General features: G+C 41.7%; 1 protein-coding gene across 1 annotated transcript; it reads left to right on the forward strand.

The window, feature by feature from the left end:
* The first annotated feature begins 1793 nt into the window (after nt 1–1793).
* Nucleotides 1794–24732, forward strand: MGST2 (microsomal glutathione S-transferase 2). The gene is made up of 5 exons (XM_063107482.1): nt 1794–1848; nt 5608–5707; nt 15848–15918; nt 24043–24124; nt 24600–24732. The coding sequence occupies exons 1-5, from the start codon at nt 1794–1796 to the stop codon at nt 24730–24732; spliced, it is 441 nt and encodes a 146-aa protein (XP_062963552.1).
* Nucleotides 24733–25442: the final 710 nt, after the last annotated feature.

Below are 25442 nucleotides of genomic sequence, written 5' to 3' on the forward strand. Positions count from 1 at the left end.
GACCTGGTTTGCAGCTATTTGTAAGTTAATTTCAGCATTCCCTCTTCCTTATGCACGTGTGGCTCCTCGAATTCTCCTCTGAATGGGTTATAGCATCTTACTGGTTCTCTCATGAATGAATTAAATAAAATCTTGGAGGTGTTTTCATTTTAGATTGCCTGAGAAGCATGATTTTCACCTTTGGACATATCTTTTAACATTAGGTACATTATATGCTAAGTACTTTCCTAGATACTTTATGTGTTTATTTTACAAACACCCCAAATAATTTTTTACCTGCTGGGTGCTATTTTAAGTGCTTTATAAGTGTTAACTAACTCAATCCTTATAACAGACCTATTTCATTTAAACTTCCCTTTAGCCCTTTTTAGCCCCTTTTATCAAACTGAGGTTCAGAGAGGCTCAGAATCTTGCTCAAGGTTGTGTCTTTGCTAAATGTCAGAGCCTGTGTGAGGCTGAGGCAACTGACCTTCCCAGCGGGCACTAGGGCTAGTGTCACCCCCTGTCCCCCAAATTCACATGTTGGGACCCTAACCCCCAAAGTGATGGTGTTAGGAGGTGGGGCATTTGGGAGATGATTAAGTTTGGATGAGGTTTTGAGTGTGGGGCCCCATGTTGGAATTAGTGCCCTTTTGCGAAGTAAGTGACCAGGGAGCTTGTTCTCCCTCTCTCTGCACAATGTGAGGACACAGCAAGAAAGTGCCCTTCTGCAAAGCAGGAAGAGGGCCCCCACCAGGAACCAAATTGCCAGCACCATGGTTTTAGACTTCCCAGCCCTCACAACTGTGAAGAATAAGTTTCTGTTGTTTAAGCCACCTAGTCTATGGCATCTTTGTTAGAGCAGCCTGAGCCAATGAAGACACTCCCTCTAATTGAGCCAGGAGGACGGGGTGAGGAATGGTCCCCAGCTTTCTTTTTTGGGGTGGTATATCTTTAAAGAGCAGAACAATTGTGTTGACAGAGGGGAGGAGGCTGGGATGAATGGACTCTGCAGAGGCAGCCCCCAGCTGGGGAAGGACAGTGCTCTGCCTGGTGGTGTGTTCTGACAGTGGAGAGGCCCTGGGCCAGCGTGGTGGCTGTGTGTGCTGTTTCCTGCCAGAGGTCTGACTTAAAATATTGGTCCACTTCATTCTTTGAGGGCCCTCTTCCTCAGAGCATGTATCCTAGTTTATTTTTTTAAATGTATGGTCACTGTGATCAGGGGAGAGTCAAGGTGGCAGCAGGTGGCAGTATGGTGCAGGTGATAGGGCATAGTTGGAATCTGCTAGAGCTGGGTTCAAATCCTGAGTCTGCCACTCACTGGGTGAATCAAGTTAGAATTGGCTTAAGTTCACATATAAAATCTCAGTAGGATTAAGCAAATGCTTCCTTCTCACTTTTTCCAAGGTTACAACAAGCCCTGTGGAGGTGAAGGGGTGGGGAATAAAGGGCCCAGATAACTGGTGAATTGGCAGAGAAGGTAGTTTAATGGGGGCACTGCTGCTGGAGGGCTAAGTCCTTCAGGGTGAGTTGCAGCCCTCCAGGCTGGCTGTGAGAGAGACTTAAAGCAAGGTTTGGAAGCAACTCCCGCGCCATATAGAGATCTGTGACTGGCAGCCCCAGACCTGCCTGTCTTCCTGATTTCTGTTCCAGGGCAGAGGTCACTCAGCTACTTGAATCAGCCTTTTCTTTTTTTTCCTTCCCAGCTTTGTTTACCTTACAAGGAAGGTCAGCGCAGCAAAGTCGAAAAGTGCCTCTTATCTTCCCCTCGCTTTCTACAAATAGATCGGGGAACAAGAACATCCGTTTGAATGATGGCTGAGAAAATCCTGCTGGCTGCTGTCTCTATTCTCTCTGCCTGTCAGCAAAGTAAGAGTCATAGTCGTGTGTGTGTGTGTGTGTGTGTGTGTGTGTGTGTGTGTGAGAGAGAGAGAGAGAGAGAGAGAGAGAGAGAGAGAGAGAGAGATGGGCCCAGTGTTTGGGTTTCATACTTGCCCTTGCCAGTGGCCCTGGATGCTCCTGGGTGCTCCGCAGAGCACAGTCTGCTCAGGGTCATGGGGTTCAGCGCCTTCCGCTCACCTCTTTCCCTGGGATGGGCAGACATTGGTAACATTGCAGAGATTAGTTCTCCCAACAGGGATATTGTGGGCCCTTGGAGCCCAGTGATTATGCATGTGTGGTTACAACCCACAGCTCGGTTCAAATGAGCATTAGAAGTGGAGTATCAATATTAATTACTAGTGTTCCAATGGTAATGTTGTTCCTGCTTCTAAACCTGGTTGAGTTTCTTGAACCCTGATCTTTAATTAATGTATTTTTTAAATAAACTGCCTGTGGTGGGTATGATTGTTAGGTTAAAAAAAATCTTCTGCAGAAATAGACCTTTAGATTAAATAATTAATTCTAAATTTTGAAACACCTGCTCACTAGGATTCTTCAATATCCCAGCTGTGTGGTTAAATAGAGGGCTTTTTCTCCATGGGGGTCACCTTTGCTCTATTCATATGATCTTACCTACAATGCTAAATGGAGAAAAATGTCTGAGCACAAGTGAGCAAGGCTTCTTACCAAGTAGGCATATTTCTTTATTTTTCCAAGTGTGCATACACCAGGAAATAGGGCTGGGCTCAGGTTATACAAACAGCCGGGAGCAAGAAGGCACCACAGTTGAGGGGAAAGTCCAGGACTTCAGGCGCACAAGCCAGTCTGTTCCGCGAACGGGTGAAAACCTTAAACCTTCAGACACTGTTTGTGGTCTGATTCATAATCTTTTGTGGAGTAGAGCAGAATGTTACCATTTTAAGAAGCACTTAACAACCCATCCCAACCCATAGGCACTGCTGAACCTGCAGGTGCCCTCATCCTGGGGCTGCAAACAGCACAGGCAGACGTCCATGGTTGCCCCCGGGCGGACAGGGGCTCTCTCACCCCCACAGAGAGACTTCTGTTTGCTGGTTGGTGCAGGGCACAGTGTGAACTGGGGCCAGAAGGTCAGGGGCTGGACGGTGAGTGTGGGTGGAGGTGGGAAGAGAGGATCGGTGAGGAGACTGGGCTGTTAGTGGTGGTTTAGTGATTTAATGACAGGAGGGATGGAGGTGCCCCCTGCTGTTAGTTCCCATCCCAGCTCCTTCCCCACAGAGAGAAGCTTCTGCTGGAGCTGGAGGAAGCCACACAGTGAACGAGCCCAGCTGAGGCTGGGTTGGCATCATGGAAGCCTCCATTCATTCTCCCCAGCAGGGCCCTCTGGAGAAAGCTAGGGAAGGAGGAGTCAGGCAAAGCAAAAGGAGATTATTTAGTCTCAAGTAGTTTTAATCAACTCATAAGAAGGGAAATAAAATTGAAGCTCTCCAGAAAAGGAGGAAATAGCTTTTTCACCCTCATCATGTTGTCCTAGTGATAGCCAGGATTGATCTGAGCCCAGTCGAATCCTCCTTTTGGGGGCTGGAGGTTCAAGCACCTTTTCCATTTATTGAAGCTCGTCCCTCACATTTGCTGGTGTTGCACACAGGTGCCTACAGGATGCAATTAATAGCCCAGAGAAAGCACTTTCAAAACTTACTCACAGCTTTATTCTGAAGCTCTAGGCTCTTGTACCACTGCTAATTTATTAATCTAGGAGCACACATCTTTCATTAACTCCATTTTATAGGTAGAAACAAGAAGTCTTACCAAGTGTTTTCTCCAAGACCGTGAAGCTAGTTAGAAGTAGGATCCAGAGTGGTCAAGTCCCACTTTCCCCCTCAATAGATGATCTCCTTTTTTGGCTCCTGCGGGGCCCATGATCCACTGGCCTGTGCAAATTTACACTGCCCTGGAAGGACGTAGCCCTGGGTTGGAAATAAGCAGTGCCCATCCCATGCTTTTTGTATGCTCACTCTGCTCTCTCGGGCTGCAGTTTGAAGGAGAAAGACTCCAATCCTAATAAGTGTTTGCATGCTGTAGATATTCAGCTACAGATTTTAGGCCCTAAACAGCAGCTTATTTGTAGCAGAAGGGGATTAGGGGAAGGGAAGTGGGCTGCTGTGAGAGTCCTTACTAAACCAGGCTCAATGTTGATTGACTTCTTGTCGGAGAGGAAATAATATCCTCTTTCAGTAGGGAACACTCGCTCCTAACCCTCTAACACAAGAAGTGATCGGAGCTACAAACTTGGTGTGGAATTTTAAAAGGAAACTATTTTCATAATATTAGTAAGTAGGAAATAGATATTGACATACTGAAATAAGTGAGGCAGGGTGTATTAGTTCATTTCTGTTGCTTAAAACAGAATACCTGAAACTGGGTAATTTATGAAGACATGAAATTTATTTCTTACAGTTTGGAGGCTGGGAAGTCTGAGGCCCAGAGAACACATCTAGTGAGGGCCTTCTTCTTGGTGGGGGCTCCGTACAGTCCTGTGACATATGACAAGGATATCACATGACAAGAATGGTAGGAACTCTCTCGTGTGCTCTCTTTATAAAGCCACCAGAGTACACCCGTGATAACACCATGAATGGATTAATCCATTCACAAGGGCACAGTCCTCTTGATCCAATCAGCTCTCAAAGGCCCCACCTTTCAAATATCATAATTGGATTTTCCACCTTCTTAATACTGTTACAATGGGGATCAAGTTTTCAACAAATCTGTTTGGGGACAGATATGTCCCATAGCACAGGGGAATCATGTTGGAGAAAACTAATAAGGAACTGAAACTGGAAGAAATAATCTGAAGGGAAACAATAGACTCCAGAGGTTAATTATGGGGTGAAAAGAGGGAGATAAGGACAGGAGGTGAGAACTACTGTAAGTTCAGAAACTGTCCCAGGAGGAAGTGTGGGTCTGAAAGGGAAAGAAGTCCCAGAACTAATCAAAAGGTGAGGGTGATCTTGGGCATGGGGACTGAGAACCTCCCACATCTTCCAGACAGCAAATGAAGAAGGAAGCCATGCTATTTTATAATGATGAGACTGATTCAGGCCGGGAGCCATCATCCCCAAAGGTTTTCTGTCCTCCTTCTCATCTCCAGCCAGCTGTGGATCTGCTTTATGTCACTAGATTCATTTGCATTTTTGAAAATTTTATATAAATGAAATTATACCATACTACTATTTTTTAAATTCTTGTTTTCATTCGGCATAATTATTTTGAGATTCACTCATATTGTTTTGTGCATCAACAGTTTATTCCTTTTTACCATTGAGCAGTATCCTATTGTATGGATATACCACAATTTGTTTAACCACTCGCTTGTTGACGGACATTTGTATCAGTCAGAATTCTCTAGAGAAACAGACCCAATAGGATGTGTATGTATATATACGCACACAGATACACACAAAACACAGAAACACAGATTTATTTTAAGGAATTGGCTCATGTGATTGTGGGAATTGGCAAGTCTGAAATCTGCAGGACAGGCTGGTAGGCTGGCCATTCTGGCGAGCGCTGATGTTGCAGTCCTAAGTTGAAGGCAGACTGGAGGCAGAATTGCTTTTTCTTTGGGGGACCTCAGTCTTGCCTGTTAAGACATTCAGCTGATCGGACGAGGCCCATCCACACTATAGTGGGTAGTCTGCTTTACTCAAAGTCCACTGATTGTAAATCTAATCACATCGTTAACACAACATTCCCCTCTACTTGCAGGTTATTTTGCTTTGCAGGTTGGAATGGCAAGAATTAATTACAAAGTTATCCCCCCAGCAGTCACTGGGTCACCCGAGTTTGAGAGAATATTTCGTGCACAGTAAGTAATGCTTCTCTCACCCTTCAGGGATCTGTGCCTGCCACAGACACACAATTCCTGATTAGGGGAAGGAGGTGTGGAGAAGACCCTAAGTTCATTTGTAATATCCAGTTATAACAGACCACTCTTCAAAGCCAAGACCCTTCTCATGACCCATGAAGCTTGAAGTATCCATTGCATGGAGGCTGTATGCAGCTATATGATAAACTCAGCAGGGTACATTTACAGAAAAGGCTGGGATTGTAGGAGGAACTGCTACGTCTCTGAAGCCTGAAAACTTGGTCAAAGAGCCCCCTCCAGCCCTGACAGAGTACGATAGTCCCAAGTTGTTTGGATTAGTTATACTACAATATTCTGCCTTTTCCATCTTTATTTCTTCCTCCCTACTTAAAAACAGAGTGGGTCAGTATTATCCTCTGCCCATTTCTCTATGAAGCATTTCCTAAAATAGAAACCTGGAAGAATGAGAAAGCTTTTCAGGTCACATAGATTCCCAGTGTTTTTGCTCATCTCATGCTCCTTGCTTTTTCAGACCCACACAGAATGTTTCACCATAAACACGTGAATTTGCCTGCTGCTAGATTCTAGGGCTCCCTTTATATTGCATTCCCCCAGCTAAGTGCTTTGAAAAACATTGCATATATCACTACTGATGCATCGCTGGTTTTTTTTGTTTTTTGGGATTTTTCATTCATGTCCGTGAGTGAGGTTGGCCTATACGTTTCCTTTCTTGGATAGTCTTTGTGTCATTATGATATCAAGATTATACTAGTCTCAAATGAGTTGGAGGAATCGTCCTGTTCTTTCTATTTTCTCAGAGAATTTTAATAAGGTTGGAAGATAAGATTCAATAAACTTTGAAGTGTTCCTTCAAAGTTGTGTAGAACCTGCTTTAAAACAATCTGAGCCCGATGTTTTTCTTGTGGAAAAATTTTAAACTATGGAATTCACTTTCTTTAATGATTATTGGACTATTCAGGCTTTTTATTAATCTTGAATCAATTTGGGCAAGTCATGGTCCTTGCACTGGCAACAATGGTCTCTTGTTCACCCATTTGCTCCAAAGAAGATTTTACAGACTATTCCCTAGGCTTAAAAGTATGGGGTGAATACCACTGGTAGTACACGAGATAATTTTAAGAGTTGTGTAGACTTGATTTTAAATAATGTTGAACCACATGATGAGAAATTATTCCCATTTCAATTGTCTTTGGATCCTTATAATTATATCAAGTGGAAAGTACTGGTTTAGTGCCAGTATGTACCACACATAATTAAGATTTATTTTTATTAGAGTAATATATGTACTTGGTCTGAAAATAAAGTGGGGGATTAAAAGTCTTATGACAACAAATAATTTTTCCTTGTCCCTACCTCTCCTCACCCTCAATTTATCCCTAGAGATAACCACTGGCATCCCTTTGGACCACTACTTTTGGTATGCCATATTTCTAAACACTATCTTTCACTATTGATTCACAAGTTTTAGATGTTGTCAATTGACTTCCTTTTATGGAAGAAAGAATTTCATGTTCCTCCACTTCCTCTTTTTTCTTACCTCACCCTTCTAGTAAAGTTATATCACTTTGTTGAGTTAAATCAGTAGCCAATGTTTATATTATTCTGATTAATAATGTTCAGAGCTGAGCCAAATAGTATACTATGATTATATTTCATTCTTGTGCAATTTTTTGTTTTTCCTAGGGTTAATAATTGCCTTTTTATTTGTTTGTTTGCTTAGTTTCATTATCAAATATTCTATAGAAGTGAACATTTCCTCTCGATACATTCAAACATTTTAGGTAATCTAGTAATACCTTTTTTTTTTTTTTTCTCGGTGTTATATCTGCCTGAGTCCTCTGCCTTTGGCTTCAGTTTGGAGGCTCTTTAGGCCTGCTGCATAGCTCATAGTGACTCCTTGCCACCATCTTAGGAATTTCCCTTACATTTTCCTGATTTGGATTGTTTATTTCCTGGATCTTGTTATAGAGTTTTCCTATTTACTGTTTTCTTTTCTCTTATTTTGGTGGAGCACACCCTCCAGAAGCTTCCTGAGAAAGATTGAACGGTTGGTAAAATTTTGAGACTTTACATGTCAATATACCTTTATTCTGCCTCATAGTTGGTTGACGGCTTGCTTATGCATATAGTTTTTGTTAAAAATCCTTACCCTGAGAATTTTGAAAAAAATGCCCCATTGTTTTGTAGTTTCCATTGATATTACTGATATTGCTGAGACTGTGCTATTCTGATTCCTGGTCATCTGTTTGAAAACTGTGTCACTTTAGGATCTCCCACATACCATGTCCTGAGGTGTTATGAGCTGTGGTTGCCACGAGGCTCTTTTCTTCAGTTTGCTGAACCTGAGATGAGGCTTTTTCACAGGCTGAAAATTCATGTCCTTCTGTCCTAGAATTTTTTTTAATAAAATTTTTCCCCCCAATTTTCTCTGTTCTTTCATTCCTCAAACATAGTAGCTGTGTGTTGACCTCCTGGAATGATCCTGTAGTTTTATCTTTAGGTTTTCATATTTTTGGATTTTTGTTCTTTCAGGGTAATTTCCTCAACTTCTAACTTTTTACTAATTAAAAAAAGTTAATATATTGTAATTTTAATTTCCAACTTATTTTTATTCTCTGATTGTTTTTAGTTGTTGGTGGTGTTGCTGTTAAATCATCATTTTTTTGTTTCATGGATGCAATTTATTCTATTTGAAAATTTTAATGATAATTAAAAAGCATTACCTGTATCATCTATGTTTCTTCTAATTTCCTTCTTATTTGTCTATTTTGGCCTTTGTCTTTCATTTGTATTTATTATTTACCCATTAAAAATTTATCAGGCACTCCTATATACTGGGCACTGTTATAGAAGCTTGGCCTGTATCCGTGAACAAATCAAACAAAAATCCTTGCTCTCTTGGAGTTTACCTTATAGCTGAGGAGGGCAGAAAATAAACAATAAGCAGATAATATTGTAAGAAAACAATATATGTTATAAGGTAATAAGTGCTGAGAAAAAAAAAAGGAGAGCATTGTAAGAGTGCTTGGGATGGGTTGCTGGGGGGTGAATTGGGTTGGGTCCAAATTTAAAATGGTGAAGTCTGTGTAGGCTCCACTGAGAAGGTGGCACGTGAGCAAAGGCTTGAAGGAAGTGAGAGAGTTGGCCATGTGAACATGTAGAGAAAAAAACTCGTGGGGCGGATGGAGTAGTCAGGGCAAAGATCCTAAGTAGGAATGTGCCCGGGGGGTTAGCAAGGAACCCTTGAGGGCACAGTTGTTGCCCTGGTTTCTGCTGAAGGGGGAATGGTGACGGCCCTGCTCCCTTCCCTGAATTTTATCTTGGAATTACACAGCACTAGCCTATTTCTTGCCTTAGATTCTAAGGGTTGGGATAAATTTGGCCAAACCAAATTAGACTTGTTGCTAGTGAAGCTATTTAGACTTTATCTGAGGTAGTTAGGGCAGGACTCCTGGGATAACCAGCTTATTCCAAAGCCTACTTGGCTATCTACTCTTCTTTTCAAGGCAGTCTCCCTTGAGCACTGCAAATCCCTGGAGAAAGAAAGTGTTGTTTTTTTTTCTGGCTCTTGTGGACCAAAGCATTGAGTCCCTTCAGCCTCTCCTGAAGGTCTCCTGGACCTGCCTATCACAGAAGTGCTGTCTTTCACCCCACCCTTTTCTCCCACTGCTCTTGCCTTCAGCGTGGCCAGGAAGCCCCAAGTTATGAGCAACGCTGTCTTTAAGTGGAACTGGACATCTTTTCAGCAATCACTTCAAGGTCCCTCTGACCACCACTAACGTACCTATTTCTTGTTGGAGGATCATTTCAAGTTGGATATTCATTTGCCAAGCAGAGATGATTGTTACGGAGTCCAGCTTGAGTTACCAGCCCAGGGTTTCTTCTCTAGAAACCCCATTCAAATTCCTCCTCCCTTCCTACGGGGAGAGGTCTTATAGATGGCTTATCTCTAGAATTGCAGTCCTTTGCCAGACAGTTAAAAAAAATTTAAAATACAATTTTAAAAAAGTCTAGTTTTTAAAACAACAACTAGAATTGCACCAAGGGCCATTCCTTTATGTTATTGCTAAACTTAGAAAGTTCTATCTTGTCTAATTTGAGTACCTTGATCCCTTTAGATTAAAGGCTTTTATAAAATCTAAAAAGTAGATCCAAGGAATAAATTGATCGTGTCTCAATTTAAATACATTTCCTCTGATTCTATCTTTACTGGAAGAGAATAGCTGCTGACCTCACTCCTTTTCATATGCTTCAGGACCATTATTAAGCATCTTTCATCTTCTATGTTTTGAGGCTAGAGGACACTAATTCTTTAGCTTTTTTTCCAACCATTTAGAAATTTTTATTCTCTTTAGACTCAAATTTTTAATACTATTTCTAAACCAGGAGCCTCGCGGTATATATAGTATACCAGCAATGTTTTGTTGGTTCTGGGTAAGACAAAAGAATTGCTTCTTACTTAGTTCTTGTGAATGCACCCCGATTTGCTTAATGCTGAATTATTCAGTTCCTGTTCCAAAAGTAACCTGCCATAAGGCACAAGCAAACCCAGTCATCACGAGTCTCAGTACTTTTTAGAAATATTAGTCTTTTCTTACTGTTATAGCTTTGTATTTTTTCATTTCATTAACTTTTTTTAGTCATTTTGAATTCAAATCCTGAAATTTAGAAATTCAAACTCATGCCCTTAATGCATGTCTAAAATCTATGGAGAAAAGGCAAAGTAAAAGAGAGAGAGAGAGAGAGAGAGAGAACGCATCCTTATCATTCTTATGTCTAACCATCTTGGACATTAGCTGAAAGCACTAGATGTCTTTAACCACGGAGTTATTATAAAGGAGTGAGGGATCCCCAAGATGACACAATGACTCCCAAACTCCAGCAGCCTCCACAAACACTGGACAGTGCCAGTCACACAAACTGGGGGATTGTCTACACAGTCAGGGGATGTGAGGCAGCTGGAATTTGGATGAACTGTGAGTCTCACTCCCTCAGGTGCTCATCCTGTTCCTTAGCAGCAGCTTCATGGAAGGGTGGTGGTTAGACTCAGGCCCTCCTGCCACCAGCCACAACCTCCCTATTGTGTCCCCACACACAAATTACTTGACAAGGAGCAATTTAGATAGTTACAAATCTTTATGAAAAGATTAACTCCAGCAACCTCTCCTCTCCAAGCCTTTTCTGAGCATATTAACCTGCTGCTCTAATCCCAGTCAGTGTAATAATCAAAAAGCCTTCCCAGGGTCCAAAGTCACCAGACCAAAGCCAGGTCATCTATTAATAGCACCAGTACTCACAGTAGCATGCAGCCTGCTGCTTCAGAGCAGGTCACCAAAACAAGAGGAGAAAGACAAAGAAGCAGACAAAAACCGGCAAGAGGAAAACCTCTTAGCAAACCTTCTTGCCTCCAGACAATTGCCTCATCTGCTTTATTTTTTTAAAAGATGTCGTACTATGAGCATGGTATTAGAAATGTTCTACAGCTGATCGGGTTTTGCCTTTGGAGAATGTTTCAGGTTTTCTGAACAAGTTGTTGCAAGCAAAGCTTCATGGTGTTATTCATTAGAAATCTATCAAATAGAAGCAATATTTGGAGAGGTTTTATGCCAGAGGTCTCCCAAGTGATGTGCACACACCAGGGGGGTACACTAAGTAATCCACTGTAAGAGTGAAGAAAACATTGGAGCTTCTTTTGTATTTATTCTTAAAATCCCATCCTTTAATTTTTATTTTGTGTGTTTTCTAATGTATATGATATTCTTTGACAGTCGTGTAGATAAACCCCAGGTTCGCAGTGGTTTAACACAGTGGAAGCTTGTCTTGCTAATGTCCCGTCTGCTGTGGGTTCCAGGGTGGATGGCTGTCCTCATGGTAACAGAGGCCTAGGCTCTTTCCATCTTGTGGTTCTGCTCCCATCCAGGTCTGCCCAAGTCTCCTCCTTTCAACCAGTGGGTGGGGAAAGGGGACTCAGCACACCTGCTACTTAACCATTTGCCCCAGACTTGACATTTCATTTCACTCACTTTCCATTGGTGATAAGTAGCTCCATCCAAATCCAAGGAGGCCAAGAAATGTGGGCCTTGGCTGGGCAGCTGCTCCACAGGAAGGGCTTCATCCCACTTTTGCTGTCGGCTGGTCACCGCAGCTACAGCAGGACACAGCTGTACTTTTGTGGGGCTATGCGAGTGCTGGGGCTATGCAGTCAGAAAAGTTTGGAGACTGGTGTTTTAGGTAGTTCCAGGTTTGGCAGCCACAATTAGATCCCCACCCTCAACCCAGTGATATGTACTTTGTAGTTTACTTAATGGCTGAGACCAGGTCTCTCTACTAGATTGTCCCTTGGAGTGACCAATTCGTCCCAGTTTTCCTGAGGTTTTCCCAGTTTTAGCACTTAAAGCTCTATGACCCAGGAAACCCTTCAGTCCCAAGCAAATCAGGACAATTTGCTGGTACTGTCCTAGATTTAAATCTTGAAATCACACATTCTGGAAACTTCCTTAGTCCAGGGCAAATCCAGATTGTTGGTACCCTTACTGTCCTCCAGTAAAGACCCTTTCTGTTATTATCTCCTGTATTCAATTTGAGGCCCATGGGGACATCTGCTTATAACAAAAGATAAACTTCTCCCCAATCTTTTTATGGGAAGCTTCAATATCAAAAGACCACAGAATTATTGCAAACAGGAGGCTCTGACCAGGGAATGAATTGACATGGCTCATTTTCCCTCAGTGTGGACGTGCAGGGGCAGGGACAGCCCACCAGTGGTCGTAATCAGCTATGCCTTCTGTTCCTGCAGGAAGGGGAATTGACACACAGCTGCTACAAGCTGTTTTGTGTCCTATTTGTGATTTTTCCTGAGAGTCCCCTGTAACAGAGAATAGAATATGTCACCTTCTTGACTAAATGTCTTCATGTTGATTTTCATGTAATGAAACCGTAATTAGCCACTGATAGAATCATCAAGAAGAAATTTTCAGAGTTTGGTTCCCTTGAGTTAAGATGTCTGCTGCTGACTTGCTGAGAACAGGTTATCATGGGACACATCCAGGCACCGACCTCTTCATTGGGGTGTGGGGGCCTTGGAGGGGCCAGAAGAAGTGCTGGTGGCAGAGGGACATGGTCACATGATGAAGGGCGAGTGTCGGGGAGGTGATAATGAGCTGTAGAATGGGATTCTAGGCATTTCAAGGCCAAGCGATACCCGGTGTTGTCACCAGGCAGGCAGCAGAGAGACTGTCAGCAAAGAGCAAGCCCTCGACTGCCAGTCAGAGAATTACTTTCAGTCTCTGAAAGAAGACAGCAAGAAATGGGCAAAGACTCATTTCAGAGGGATTAAGTCTTGAGGCAGGTCTGCAAAAGAGGGACTATGACGAAAGTACACTGAGCACTGCTGGGACATGAGGTGACTAACAGCTTGGACGGACAAAGGGACCCATTTCTTGGAGAGGAGAGTGCAGAGATATGGGGCTAAACTGCTAAATACTCCAGGCTTTGTCCTCCTGTGAGCACAAATGCAGACAGAATACCATCCTTGCCTCAATCTAAAGCTTCTAACCACCTGCTGCTCACCCAGGATCTCAGCACACCCTCCACATCCTCCTGGTGACTTAGAGGAGTCCAGGGCATGTGCCCAGGGACACAGCCCCTGCCGGCAAGCAATTCCACCTGCTTCAGAGTCCGCTGTGAGCACGGTACCTCCTCCCCAGGTTCTGGAGTGTCTTCCACGACCGCCCAGGACTGCTCTGGGGTCTGTGGCAGAGGGAGGGGAGGGGCGTGACTTTCCCTAGCTCTGTCTATTTTGTCATCTGAGGCATGGCACTGCTTGTATCTGGAGTCTCACCAAGTCTTTCATGAAGACTATCACTTTCTGGTCTAGTCGCCATTAAGGTGTGAAACCAGCTCCTCAGCTTGGGCAGGGGGAAAGACCCCACATCATCCCCTCCATTTTCATTTCCTGTCTTCTTGCCCAAAGGCCTTCCTCCTCTTTTAGATGAGACACGAAAGCTCACATGCATATCAACTTATGTGGACAGACACCCAAAGAGGCCATAGACCCACAAGTTCTGCCCTCTGCAGTGCAGTTAGGACACTCACATATAATATTCTCTCTCTAACCCCCAATGCCAAGCCGAGGCCGCCAGTTCACTGTAAGGAGAAACCTCTAAATAAGCCAGACTTTTAGGAAGGATAAAATGGGCTGCTTTTGAAGGTGCTTTAAAAAAAAATCTCATTACAGTTAATTTAAAATTAAAATATATTGTGTAAAAATTTAAACAGCTCTTACATTTGGAATAATTTAAGGTGCATTACAAAATCAAATAAACAACAGGACAAGTGTGTTATGTTTCCAGAAAAGGATCATAGAAAATCCTGAGTGTGGAGACTAGGGCATTTCTCTGCTATTACTCTCTTTTACTTTGCGGAAAACAGTTCTGTGGATGTAGCCAAGGAAAAGGAAATATTCAGAAGGTGTTTATTTTTTACATAGCTGTAATTATTCTGGCCATACAAACTTATAAAGCATCTCTTCACTTAACCTAACACAGCCACTTAGAAACTTAAAAATACATTAATAAAAAGACAACCATCAGAAGCAAATCATGCCAACGATGGGAAGCAGCAGACAGAAAAATCTCAGTTACCTCTCTGAGTACCAGAAAGCTGTGGCTATGGTTTGTGAGAGTGACAGTGTTAGGCTCTAGACGTGACATTCCTTGGGCCATTAGTGGCCTTTTGTGCCTCAAAGACAACAGAAAAAAAGGGAGAAGAAAGTATGTTTGCATTCACATTACCCATTTCTGATTTTCCAGGGAACTGATGGTCCTTTCGAGGGCTGTGTGGGTAACCTCGCTGGTACCTTTGCTGGTGGGGTAGAAAGTTTCCACTTGTGCTTAAGGACGCTGCATCAGCCATGGTCTTTATATGAGCATTGAGTTTGTTAATTATGCACTTTTCTTACCCAGCTTTAGGAGATGGTTGAATAATTATTGGGGACCTTTGTCCTGTGTAGTTGACGCATGAACTAATAAGGTTGAGTTGACCTATTCACAATTTCCTGTGGAATTATGGAGAACGAAGGAAGAATTACACTTTGTAATTATGCTGTCTTTTTTTCATTAAGAAAAAAAAAAATCCCTCATGGTGAACTGGGCTAAAAGACCGAGGTCTTCAACAATAGGCATCAACTATTTCTGGGTCAATTGCCTCATAAGTATTCAAGCTTTAAGGCTTATTTAAGGAAGGATGTGGGATCACTTATAATCCTGTAGGCTATGACTCTTCCACCAGGATCAACTCAAGTCCTCATTACAAATTGCATTAACATTTTCTCTGGTTGTGATACTGTCACTAAAGAGCTCAGCCAACCTAACCAAGATCACTGGGGGCGTAGCTTAGGAAGGAGGATGAATATAATTCATCTTTTTTTCCTTTGCTAGGTGGAGATGAATTAATCATAGCTCCCAGAGAACTATTCCCTTTTGTTTAAAATAGTATCGAGTTTTCTATCCAAGTCTTCTATGAATAGAGGCAATTTGACTTGACATTAGGACAGGGCTTTGGAATCTGGAGATGGATGCTGTGTACCTTTGGTTCTCTGCAACACATCAGTCAGCCTTGGCTCTCAGCTCTCAGTTTCTTCCTCCATAAAATGGGAATGAAATATGCTCATTTATTTACTTTAGGAGATTTTAGGTGAATTATTTAAAGATCACTTTTTAATGTTTTGAGAATCTCAAGTGGAAGGGCAATGGATGTGAGGGGATTTTTGAGGAGAATCTGTTTAATATGAATCAAGTAATCTCCTGGGTTCTTTAGATCTTCTACAGAATAATCTTTAGGCTCAGGAGAGCTGTCTTTTGGAAAAGAGCTATAACTCATTTCTGTTACTGGCAACTTACATGTAGGAGAATGTTTCTTGGCCCTGCTCTGAGGTCTAAACAACTTTTGAGTCCCACCTTGAGATACTCATTTTAAATATAAGAAGCATTTAAGTTCTTTATGTAAGTGCTCTTATTATTTTTGTTAGAATAGACTGGACATTTACCTCTAGATGAAAAAAATCAATGCTTTAGTCTAGTCTTCTCATAAAATAACCTATGTCTTTATTTTTTCCCATAGACAAAACTGCGTGGAGTTTTATCCCATATTCATAGTTACATTGTGGATAGCTGGATTGTATTTCAACCAAGGTAATTAAAAAATACAGTTGGCTCTGTTCTAATGATGATTATGGTGCTTAAAACTATTAAGGAGTAGATATACAACCATACTGATGCCGGAAAATATTTTAAACAAAATAAGCAATGTCTGTGCATCAGAATGCTGTGTTGCAAATATGCTAAGACTTCATTCTGATTTGATTCAATAATTAAAAAAAAAAAAAAACTTGGAATAGACTATATGCTGGGTAAACAAGGACAAAAAAAGACAAGGGGGGGCGCAGCAAGGTGGCTAACTAAGAGGAGACATTACTTATCTCTCCCATAAGAATGTAGAGTGCATCAAATGCTCAGATAGACTTGGATGAGAGAAATTAAATGAGGGAGCTAGAATGCATCAAGGGAATAGCAGAGACATTGGTGAATGCAGAAACTCAGGATAGCCACAAAGAGATTGGAAAAATTCTTAGCCATCACCACCCTATCCCCCAACCCAGAGTGGCGGGGATTCAGAAGCTTTTGCCCAGGGAAGGTGAGAGGACTGCTAGCCCAACCTATGGGGGTGTCTGCACTGCCCATGTGGCCGTGCACTCCGTGTTGGGAACCCCTGTGGGCACACCTGGCTGTGTTGGCGTGGAGAGGGACTCACGCAGAGCTGCCCCCATTCTCTGAGTCCCAGACTGCTTGGGACCAGGACTGACCCTTGCCTTCAGCTCTGCACCCTGGGAACAGACAGTCCAGTGCAGCGAGGGTGCACTCTCAGGAGAGGGGGTTGGTGTGCACACCCTCCAGACATAGAAATCAGCTTATTTAGGTCTGGTGTGTGCAGCTGGTGGCCCCATCTATGTTGGCAGGACCCATACCATACTTGAGAAGGGGGAGGAGAACCCACACGCCTCTCTCAGAGGTGGCTTCTGTGGCTACGTGCCTGGTGCTGGGAAATCCTGGCGGCACAAGCAATTGAATTGACCTGGGGAGAGACACGTGCTAAACCACCCCCACACCCTGGGCCCCAGGCTTCTGCAGGGGTTGCAGATCTGAGATCAGCCCCAACACCCAAGACCATTTCTCTCTGGCCCCCACAGTGGCTTCACTCCCCTGTGGCTACATCATTGCACTGGTTTGCCCATACCTGTGTCTATGCAGCATCCTGCACTCTGGGAACAGGTGGTCCAGTGCAGCGACGGTGCCACCCTCAGGACAGAGGGGATTGGTGCGCACACTTTATGGAGTCAGAAAACCACCTAATTGGAGCATTTGGCCACTGCTGGCAACCCCACGCTCTTTGGTGAGGCATCCTTGCAATTTGTGCAGCCACGAAGAGGTAGTGCAGCACTTCTATGCTTCTTTCACGTACAGATGCATGCCTGCAGCACTAGTGAGCCTTCCCAAGACTGCCTGCCCCTGCAAGAGGGTTTCAGAGGGATCTGGCATCTCTCTTGGGGGGCACAGCAGCCCACTCACAGCCCCAGCAATCTCATGTGGGACAGCCCATCCCAGCTGAGGAAATCCAGAGTGTTCCAGTAACTCTCTTAGGGTCACAGGGGCCTGTCCACAATTGCAGCAGCCTCAGCCAGAGTGGCTACCCCTGTTGAATAGCTATACAAGGTGCCAGTATCCCTTCTGGGGGTGAAGATTACCACCATAAACTTCTAATATCTCACCAAAGTACTCCATTTTGACAGTGGGGCTGCAGACCATCCAGTGTCCCTCCTGAGAGTATAGGGCCCCACACACAAATCTAGTGGCTCCACTCAGTGTCATCCACTTCAACAGTGAAGCTACAGTTCCCCTCGGGGTACAGGGGTCAGCTCAGAGCACTAGTGACACTATTGTGTCAGCCACTCTAGCTGAAGGGCTGCTGAGCACCCCAGTATCCCCCTCAAAGCCTAAGGTCCTAATCTCCACCCCTGAGAAACCCACCCAGGATTGTCCATTTTAGCTGAGGACCTTCACATCACCCCAGAGCACCTATCAGGGTCATGGGACACTAGCTGGGGTTCCAGCAAGGCCACTCAGGGTCACCCATTTCAACCAAGGGGTGATAAGACATCCAGGTGCTTCTCCCATGATTCTGAGATCTCATCCACATCTTGATGACACAAGCCAATGTCCCCCACTTCAGTAAGGAACTACTGAGTGCCCTAGCACCTAGGCCATGGAGGCACTCACAGACAACTTCCACATTGAATACAGTAACCACACAGAGACTATATTACTGCATCTGCCAGGAACCAAAACTAAAACACGCTTCCCAACAGTCAATATAAAACACATCTATGGGAGGGAGTCTCTCTCCTCAAAAGCCTCTCCTGAATATTAGAACATGCAACTTATCAACCAGATGCCCTGACATCAATGTAGGGATGCCAGAAATATTTTTAAAAAACAAGAAAAAATGACACCTCCAAAGGAATACAATAATTCCCCAGTACCAGACCACCCAAAACAGGAAACCTGTAAAATGACTGAAAAGGAATTTCAAGCAACAATCTTAAGGAAACTCAATGAGATATAAGAAAAGTCAGACAACACATCAAAATGGAAAAAAACCCAAAAAACTGCAGGATCCGAAGGAGGAACTTTATAAAGATACAACTACCTTAAAAAAAGAATGTAGCAGAACATATGGAAATGAAGGATTAATTCAACAAAATGAAAAATACAAGTGAGAGTTTAAACAATAGGCTAGGGCAAGCAGAAGAATTTCTGACCTTGAAGACAGGCTTTTTGAAATAACCCAGGCAGACCAAAAAAATTAAAAAATTAAAAAAAATTTAAAAAAAAATGAAAATCTGCAAGAGTGGTCAGACAACCTAAGGGTATGAATGTCCAAATTATGGGTGTTCCAGAAGGGGAGGAGAAAGGAAAAGGCATTGATAACACACTCAACATAATAATATCAGAAAAATTCCCAGGTATTGGAAGACATATGGACTTCCAGATCCAAGAGGCTCAAAGATCCCTAATCAGACTTAATCCAAAAAGGTCCTCTCTGAGACACATTGTATTCAAACTGTCAAAAGTCAAAGACAAAGAGAGAATCCTAAAAACAGAAGGAGGAAAGTGTCAAGTCACATATAAGGAAGTCCCCATCAGATTAACAGCAGATTTCTCAGCAGAAACTTTATAGGCCAGGAGAGAATGGGATGATATATTCAAAGTACTAAAAGAAAAAAACTGCCAGCCAAGGATACTATATACCCAGAAAAGCTATCCTTTATTCCATTCAGAAATGAAGGGGAAACTGTATTTCCCAAACAAAAACTGTGAGAGTTCATCACAATATGATCAGCTCTAGTACAAGAAATCCTCAAAAGAGTCCTGCATGTGGAATCCAAAAAATCGACAATCACCACCATGAATAGACAAGAAAGAAGAAAACCCACTGGTAGAACAAATATGCAAATGAGAAAGAGAAAGAAACTACATCTTACCATTTCAAGAAAACAACAGCCACTGAAGACAGACAAACAGAGAGAAAGAAAGGAACAAAAGATATTTAAAACAACCATATGAAAATCAATAAAATGCTAGGAGTAAGCCAGTCTCTGTCAATAGCAACCCTAAATGGAAAAGGACTGAATCTCCCACTCAAGATATAGACTGAGTGAATGGATTAAAAAATGAGACACAACTATATGCTGCCTACAAGAAACCTCACCTCACCTGTAAAGGTTCAAACAGACTAATAGTGAAAGGATGGAAAAAGATAGAACGTGCAAATGGAAACCAAAAACGAGCAGGAGTAGCTATTTTTATATTGGATAAAATAGACTTTAAACAAAAAACTATAAAAAGAGACAAAGACGGTCATTAGACCAAATAGACTTGGCAGCCATCTATAGAACATTTCATTCAACAGAATGTGCATTCTTCTCATCAGGACATGGAACATTCTCCGAGATAGACCACACGTTAGGTCACAAAACAAATCTCAACAAATTAAAAAAAAATCATTTTAAGTATCTTTTCAGAACACAATGGGTTAAAACTAGAAATCAATAACAAATGAAACTTCAGAAACTATGCAAATACATGAAAATTAAACAACATGCTCCTGAACTACCTATGGGTCATAGGAGAAATTAAACAGGAAATCAAAAAATTTCTTGAAGCTAGTGAAAATAAAGACATAACATACTAAAACCTATGGGATACTACCATAGTACTAAAATACTACAGACACTGTTTTGTGCCAAAAGCAGTACTAAAAGAGCATTTTATTGCAATCAATGCTTACATCAAAGGAATAGAAAGATTTCATATAAACAACCTAATGTTACTCCTCAAAAAGCTAGAGAAACAAGAACAATCCAACCCCAAAATCAGCAGATGGAAAGAAAGAATTAAGATCAGAGCAGAACAAAATGGAATAGAGACAAAAAAAGATACAAAAGATTAACAAAACAAAAAGTTGGTTTCTTGAAAAGATAAACAAAATAGATAAATCATTAGCTAGACTAACTAAAAAGAGAAGAGAGAAGACCTGAATAAGAAAAATCAGAAATGATAAAGGAGACATTACAACTGATACCACAGAAATACAAAGAATCATTAGAGACCATGATGAACAACTGTATGCCAACAAATTTGAAAACCTGGAGAAAATGGATAAATTTCTGGACACATACAAACTACGACGACTGAACCAAGAAGTAATAGAAAACATGAACAGACCAATAACAAGCAACAAGACTGAAGTAGTAATCAGTCTCCCAACAAAGAAAAGCCCAGGACCTAATTGCTTCACTGCTGAATTCTCCCAAACCTTGAAATAAGAATTAATACCATTCTTTTTCAAACTATTCCAAAAAATTGAAACACAGGCCATTCTCCTAAACTCATTCTATGAGGCCAGCATCACCTGATACCAAAATCAGACAAAGATACAATAAAAAAGGAAAACTACAGGCCAATATCCTTGATGAACATAGATGCAAAAATACTCAATAAAATATTAGCTAACAGAATACAGCAGAATATCAGAGAGATTATACATCATGATCAAGTGGGATTCATTCCAGGGATGCGAGGATGTTTTAACATCTGTAAATCAATAAATGTGATACACCACATCAACAAAATCAAGGACAAAAACCATTTGGTCGTCTCAATAGACACAAAAAAATCATTTGACAAAATTCAACATCCTTTCATGATAAAGATTCTCAACAAATTAGGTATAAGGGGGAACTATCTCAACACAATACAAGCCATATATGACAAACCCAATGCCAATATCATCCTGAATGGGGAAAAACTGAAAGCTTTTCCTCTGAGAACAGGAACACTCCTAACTAACACAGTATTGGAAATATGAGCCAGAGAAATCAGGTGAGAGAAAGAAATAAAGGGCATCCAAACTGGAAAAGACAAAGTCAAATTGTCCCTGTTTGCAGATGACATGATCCTATATATAGAAAAACCTAAAGATGCTGCCAAAAAACTCTTAGAGCTGATAAATGAATTCAGTAAAGGTGCAGGATACAAAACCAGTATACAAAAATCAGTAACATTTTTGTACTCCAATAGTGAGTCAACAGAAAAAGAAAGCAAGAAAGCAAGCCCATTTATGATAGCTACCAAAAAAAATAAAATACTTACTAATAAATTTAACTGAGGAGGTGAAAGACCTCTACAATGATAACTACAAATCACTGCTGAAAGAAATTAAAGAGGACACAAAAAGATGGAAAGACATTTCATGTTTAGGGATTAGAAGAATTAATAGAAAATATCCATAATACCCAAAGCAATCTATAGATTCAATGCAATCCCCATCAAAATACCAGTGGCTTTCTTCACAGAAATTAAAATAAAAAAGATCCTAACGTTCATATGGAACAACAAAAGACCCTGACTGGCCAAAGCAATCCTGATCCAAAAAATAAATAAATAAAGCTAGAAGCATTACACTACCTGACTCCAAATTATATGACAAAGCTATTGCTATAATTATATTACAAAATTATACTACTGTAGCTATACTAAAAAGTTAGTACCAAAACAGCATGGAAACAGACACGTGGACCAAAGGAATGGAATAGAGAACCCAGAAATCAATCCCTGTACTTACAGTCAACTGATCTTCAACAGGGTACCAAGAACATACATAGAGGAAATCACAGCATCTTCAATCAATGGTGCTGGGAAAACTGGACATGCAGGGGTAGAAGAATGAGCCTAGACCCACACCTCTCACCATATGCCAAAATCAACTCAAAATGGATTAAAGACTTAAATATAAAACCTGAAACTATAAAACTCCTAGGACAAAACATAGGGGAAGCACTTCAGGATGCAGGGTGAGGCCAAGACTTTATGAATAAGACCCCAAAAGCACAGGCAACAGAAGAAAAAATAAACATATGGGACTATATCAAACTAAAAAGCTTCTGCACAGCAAAGGAAACGCTCTGCAGAGTGAAAAGACAACCTACAGAATGGGAGATAATATTTGCAAACTATATGTCTGATAAGAGATTGATATCCAGTAAAAAAAAAATCTGATTAAAAAATGGACAAAGAAGCTGAATAGACATTTCTTAAAGGAAGACGTAAAATAGCCAATGGGTACATGAAAAACTGCTCAACATCACTAATCATTAGGGAAATGCAAATCAAAACCACATTGAAATGTCATCTCGCCCCCGTTAGATTGGCTATTATCGAAAATACAGAGAATAACAAATGCTGGAGGGGATGTGGACAAAGGGGAACGCTCGTACACCGTTGGGGGGACTGTAAATTTGTGCAACCTTTATGGAAAACAGTGTGGAGGTTCCTCAGACAACTCCTCCTCATCCTTCAGGTGCCGTCAGGAGCCCTTCTCTGATCCCTTTGTGAGGGTGGCCTCTTCTAGTTCCACTCTGTCTCATCCCTCTTCATTTCCTTCACAGCATTTTCAAGTTGCAAGTTTTCTTCTCATTTTTTCCTTTGTCAATTGTCTGTGTTTGCTGATGATAGAATATAAACCGTATCAAGGCAGGGAGCTTGTATCTTTTCTACCGCTCACCCCAATCCTTAGAATAATACCTGGTATACAGTAGGAACTAAAAAAGAAATCTTTGTGACTAAGAAAAATAATGAATTTAATTTTAGCCTGCGTATCACAGTGCCACACATAGACTCCAAACGTTTACAAGGCGGTTCTGGTAATTTGCATCTGTGGGGTGCTGAGGAAGAGAGAGGGTCCCTAACTTAGGGACGACACTGATACTTTTCATTGGACAGGATGGCATAACACCATGATGTATTTAAATATCTTTTCTGTAGGTAAAATTTACATATAGTAGAATGCATGAATCTTACGAGTTTTGACAAGCGTACACACCCGTGTATGTACAATCCCTACAACACATAGAACATGCCCACTACCCAGAAAGTTTCCTCCTGCCCCTCCCAGTCAACTCCTATTCTCACTCCCTTCCAGACACAAACACTTCTGATTTTATTGTTTTGTTTTGCCTATTGTAGAACTTCATATAATTGAAATGATACAGTATGTACTCTTGTGTAATGCTTCATTCACTCAGCAAAATGCTGTGGAGATTCACCCTGTGGTTGCAAGTATCTGTATCTTTTCATTGCTGAGCAGCATTCCATTGAATAGGCTACCACAGCTTGGTTATCCGTTCTCCCATTGACAGACTTTTGAACTGTTTCCAATTTTTACCTATTATGAATAAAGCTGCAATGAACATTTGTGTACAAGTCTCTTTATGAACATGTGCTTCCATTTCTCTCAGGTAAATACATAGGAATTGAATTGCTGGGTTAAATGGTACATTTAAACTTTTCCCAAAGTGACTGTATTATTTTTCATTCCCACCCATGATGTGTGAGGATTTCAGTTGCTCCAAATCCTCACCAACATTTTATGTCATTGGTCCTTTTTAATTTGAGCCATTCTGGTGGGTGTGCAGGGGTGCCATCATGTTGTAGTTTTAAGTGGCAGTTTGCTGATGTTGCACCATGTGGATTTTCCGTGTGGTTATTGGTACATTTACCAATCTTCCTATGTGGGTTCTCTATATATTCTAGATATAAGTATTTTGTCAGATATATGTTTTATATTTCCTTGGTCTTCACACCGCATTTTGATAGATTGCTATCATATTCTGCACCTTTTATCTTTTTTTCTATCTACAGGTTTAGCTGCTTGTCTGGGTCTTGCGTACATGTATGCTCGTCATCTGTACTTCTGGGGATATTCAGAAGCTTCTAATAGAAGGTAAGGAGAACCCAATAATTGTGTATTTATGCAAAAAAGTAGCAGGATGAAGTCTGAATTGGCTTCCTGGTCCTGAGAAGTGTCAACAGCACTGAAGGTTGTGGTTGCAAAAGTGGCCCACGTTGCTGAGGCCGAGTCTTGCCAGGCTGTACACAACTAGGAGAGAGATGCGAAAGTGCAGGTGCAAAACTGTGCACTGAATGTGGATCTTTAAATCCATGCAAAAGTTTTGCATTGTCTCCAGAAACCTACCAAGGAAATAATCCTGCCCAGCCTTGATGATCCCTTGAATGTTCAGAGAAGCCAACTGACTATGGCTAGGCATCCTGTTCAATTTATGTGATGAACCAAAATTTCCAAATGGCAAAAACATGGAAGTTCTGGGCAGGGTCACCAATGAGCAGCCCATGACAGGACTCCCAGCTTCCTACTATAGTCTGGCTTGTCACTTCTCTCCCTCATGTCTACCCTACAGGATCATTGGTTTGAAGTGGAGTGTGGGGATTTTGGCCTTGTTGATTGTCCTAGGCACCCTGGGGATTGCAAACAGCTTTCTGGATGAATACCTGGACCTCAATCTTGTCAAGTTGCTGAGGTGGCACTTCTAACTTTTTCTCTTCCCTTTACTTCATGACTGCAGAAGCTCTTTCCACTCTGAAGGTAATGTGATGTCATTTGTCAAATAAAAAAAGAAGTATTTTGTTTCTCTTGAAATGGCTTTGTAGAAACATATACTTTAGAGCATACATTTCCTGTTTGCTTAAGAGCTGAAATTTGCTTGGGGTGGTGGGGGGAGGTTGTCTATCCATATCATCAGTGGAAGTGTGTTGAGTCCTGGTTTTAGATGTACATGCTGAAGTCATGACCATTTGTGTGGGGACAAAGCAGCTTGACCCATGTGCTGGGCTTTCTGTGGAGCACCAATATAGCCTGTCTCTGACACTTCTTCTCTTTTGATGGAAAGTTCCAGACAGATGCTGATAAGGCAGCCGAGCCCACTTCATTGGTTGCAGGAAAGCAACAGGTGGCTGCACACAGGGGAAGTCAGGCAAACAGAGAGTAGCCAGAGGACAGCATCATCAACTAATAGCACAAAACAAATCTGGCTGTGAAAAGGTACTTTATAAAGAAAAAAGGAAAAAGAAAAAAAAAGGTGTTATCATTTCAAGGAACCACCCAGGGACCAGTGGTACGTGAATATTCTTGCCCTGAGGCAAAGGAAGGAGGGTCGTTCTCATGACTGTAGAATCTGGGCCAAGTTCTGTTCCACATCATATATCACGTGGGGTTTGGGATGTGCAGAGGAACCCAGGCAGCT

This window comes from Cynocephalus volans, chromosome 9, assembly GCF_027409185.1.
Source record: "Cynocephalus volans isolate mCynVol1 chromosome 9, mCynVol1.pri, whole genome shotgun sequence".
Taxonomy (NCBI): domain Eukaryota; kingdom Metazoa; phylum Chordata; class Mammalia; order Dermoptera; family Cynocephalidae; genus Cynocephalus; species Cynocephalus volans.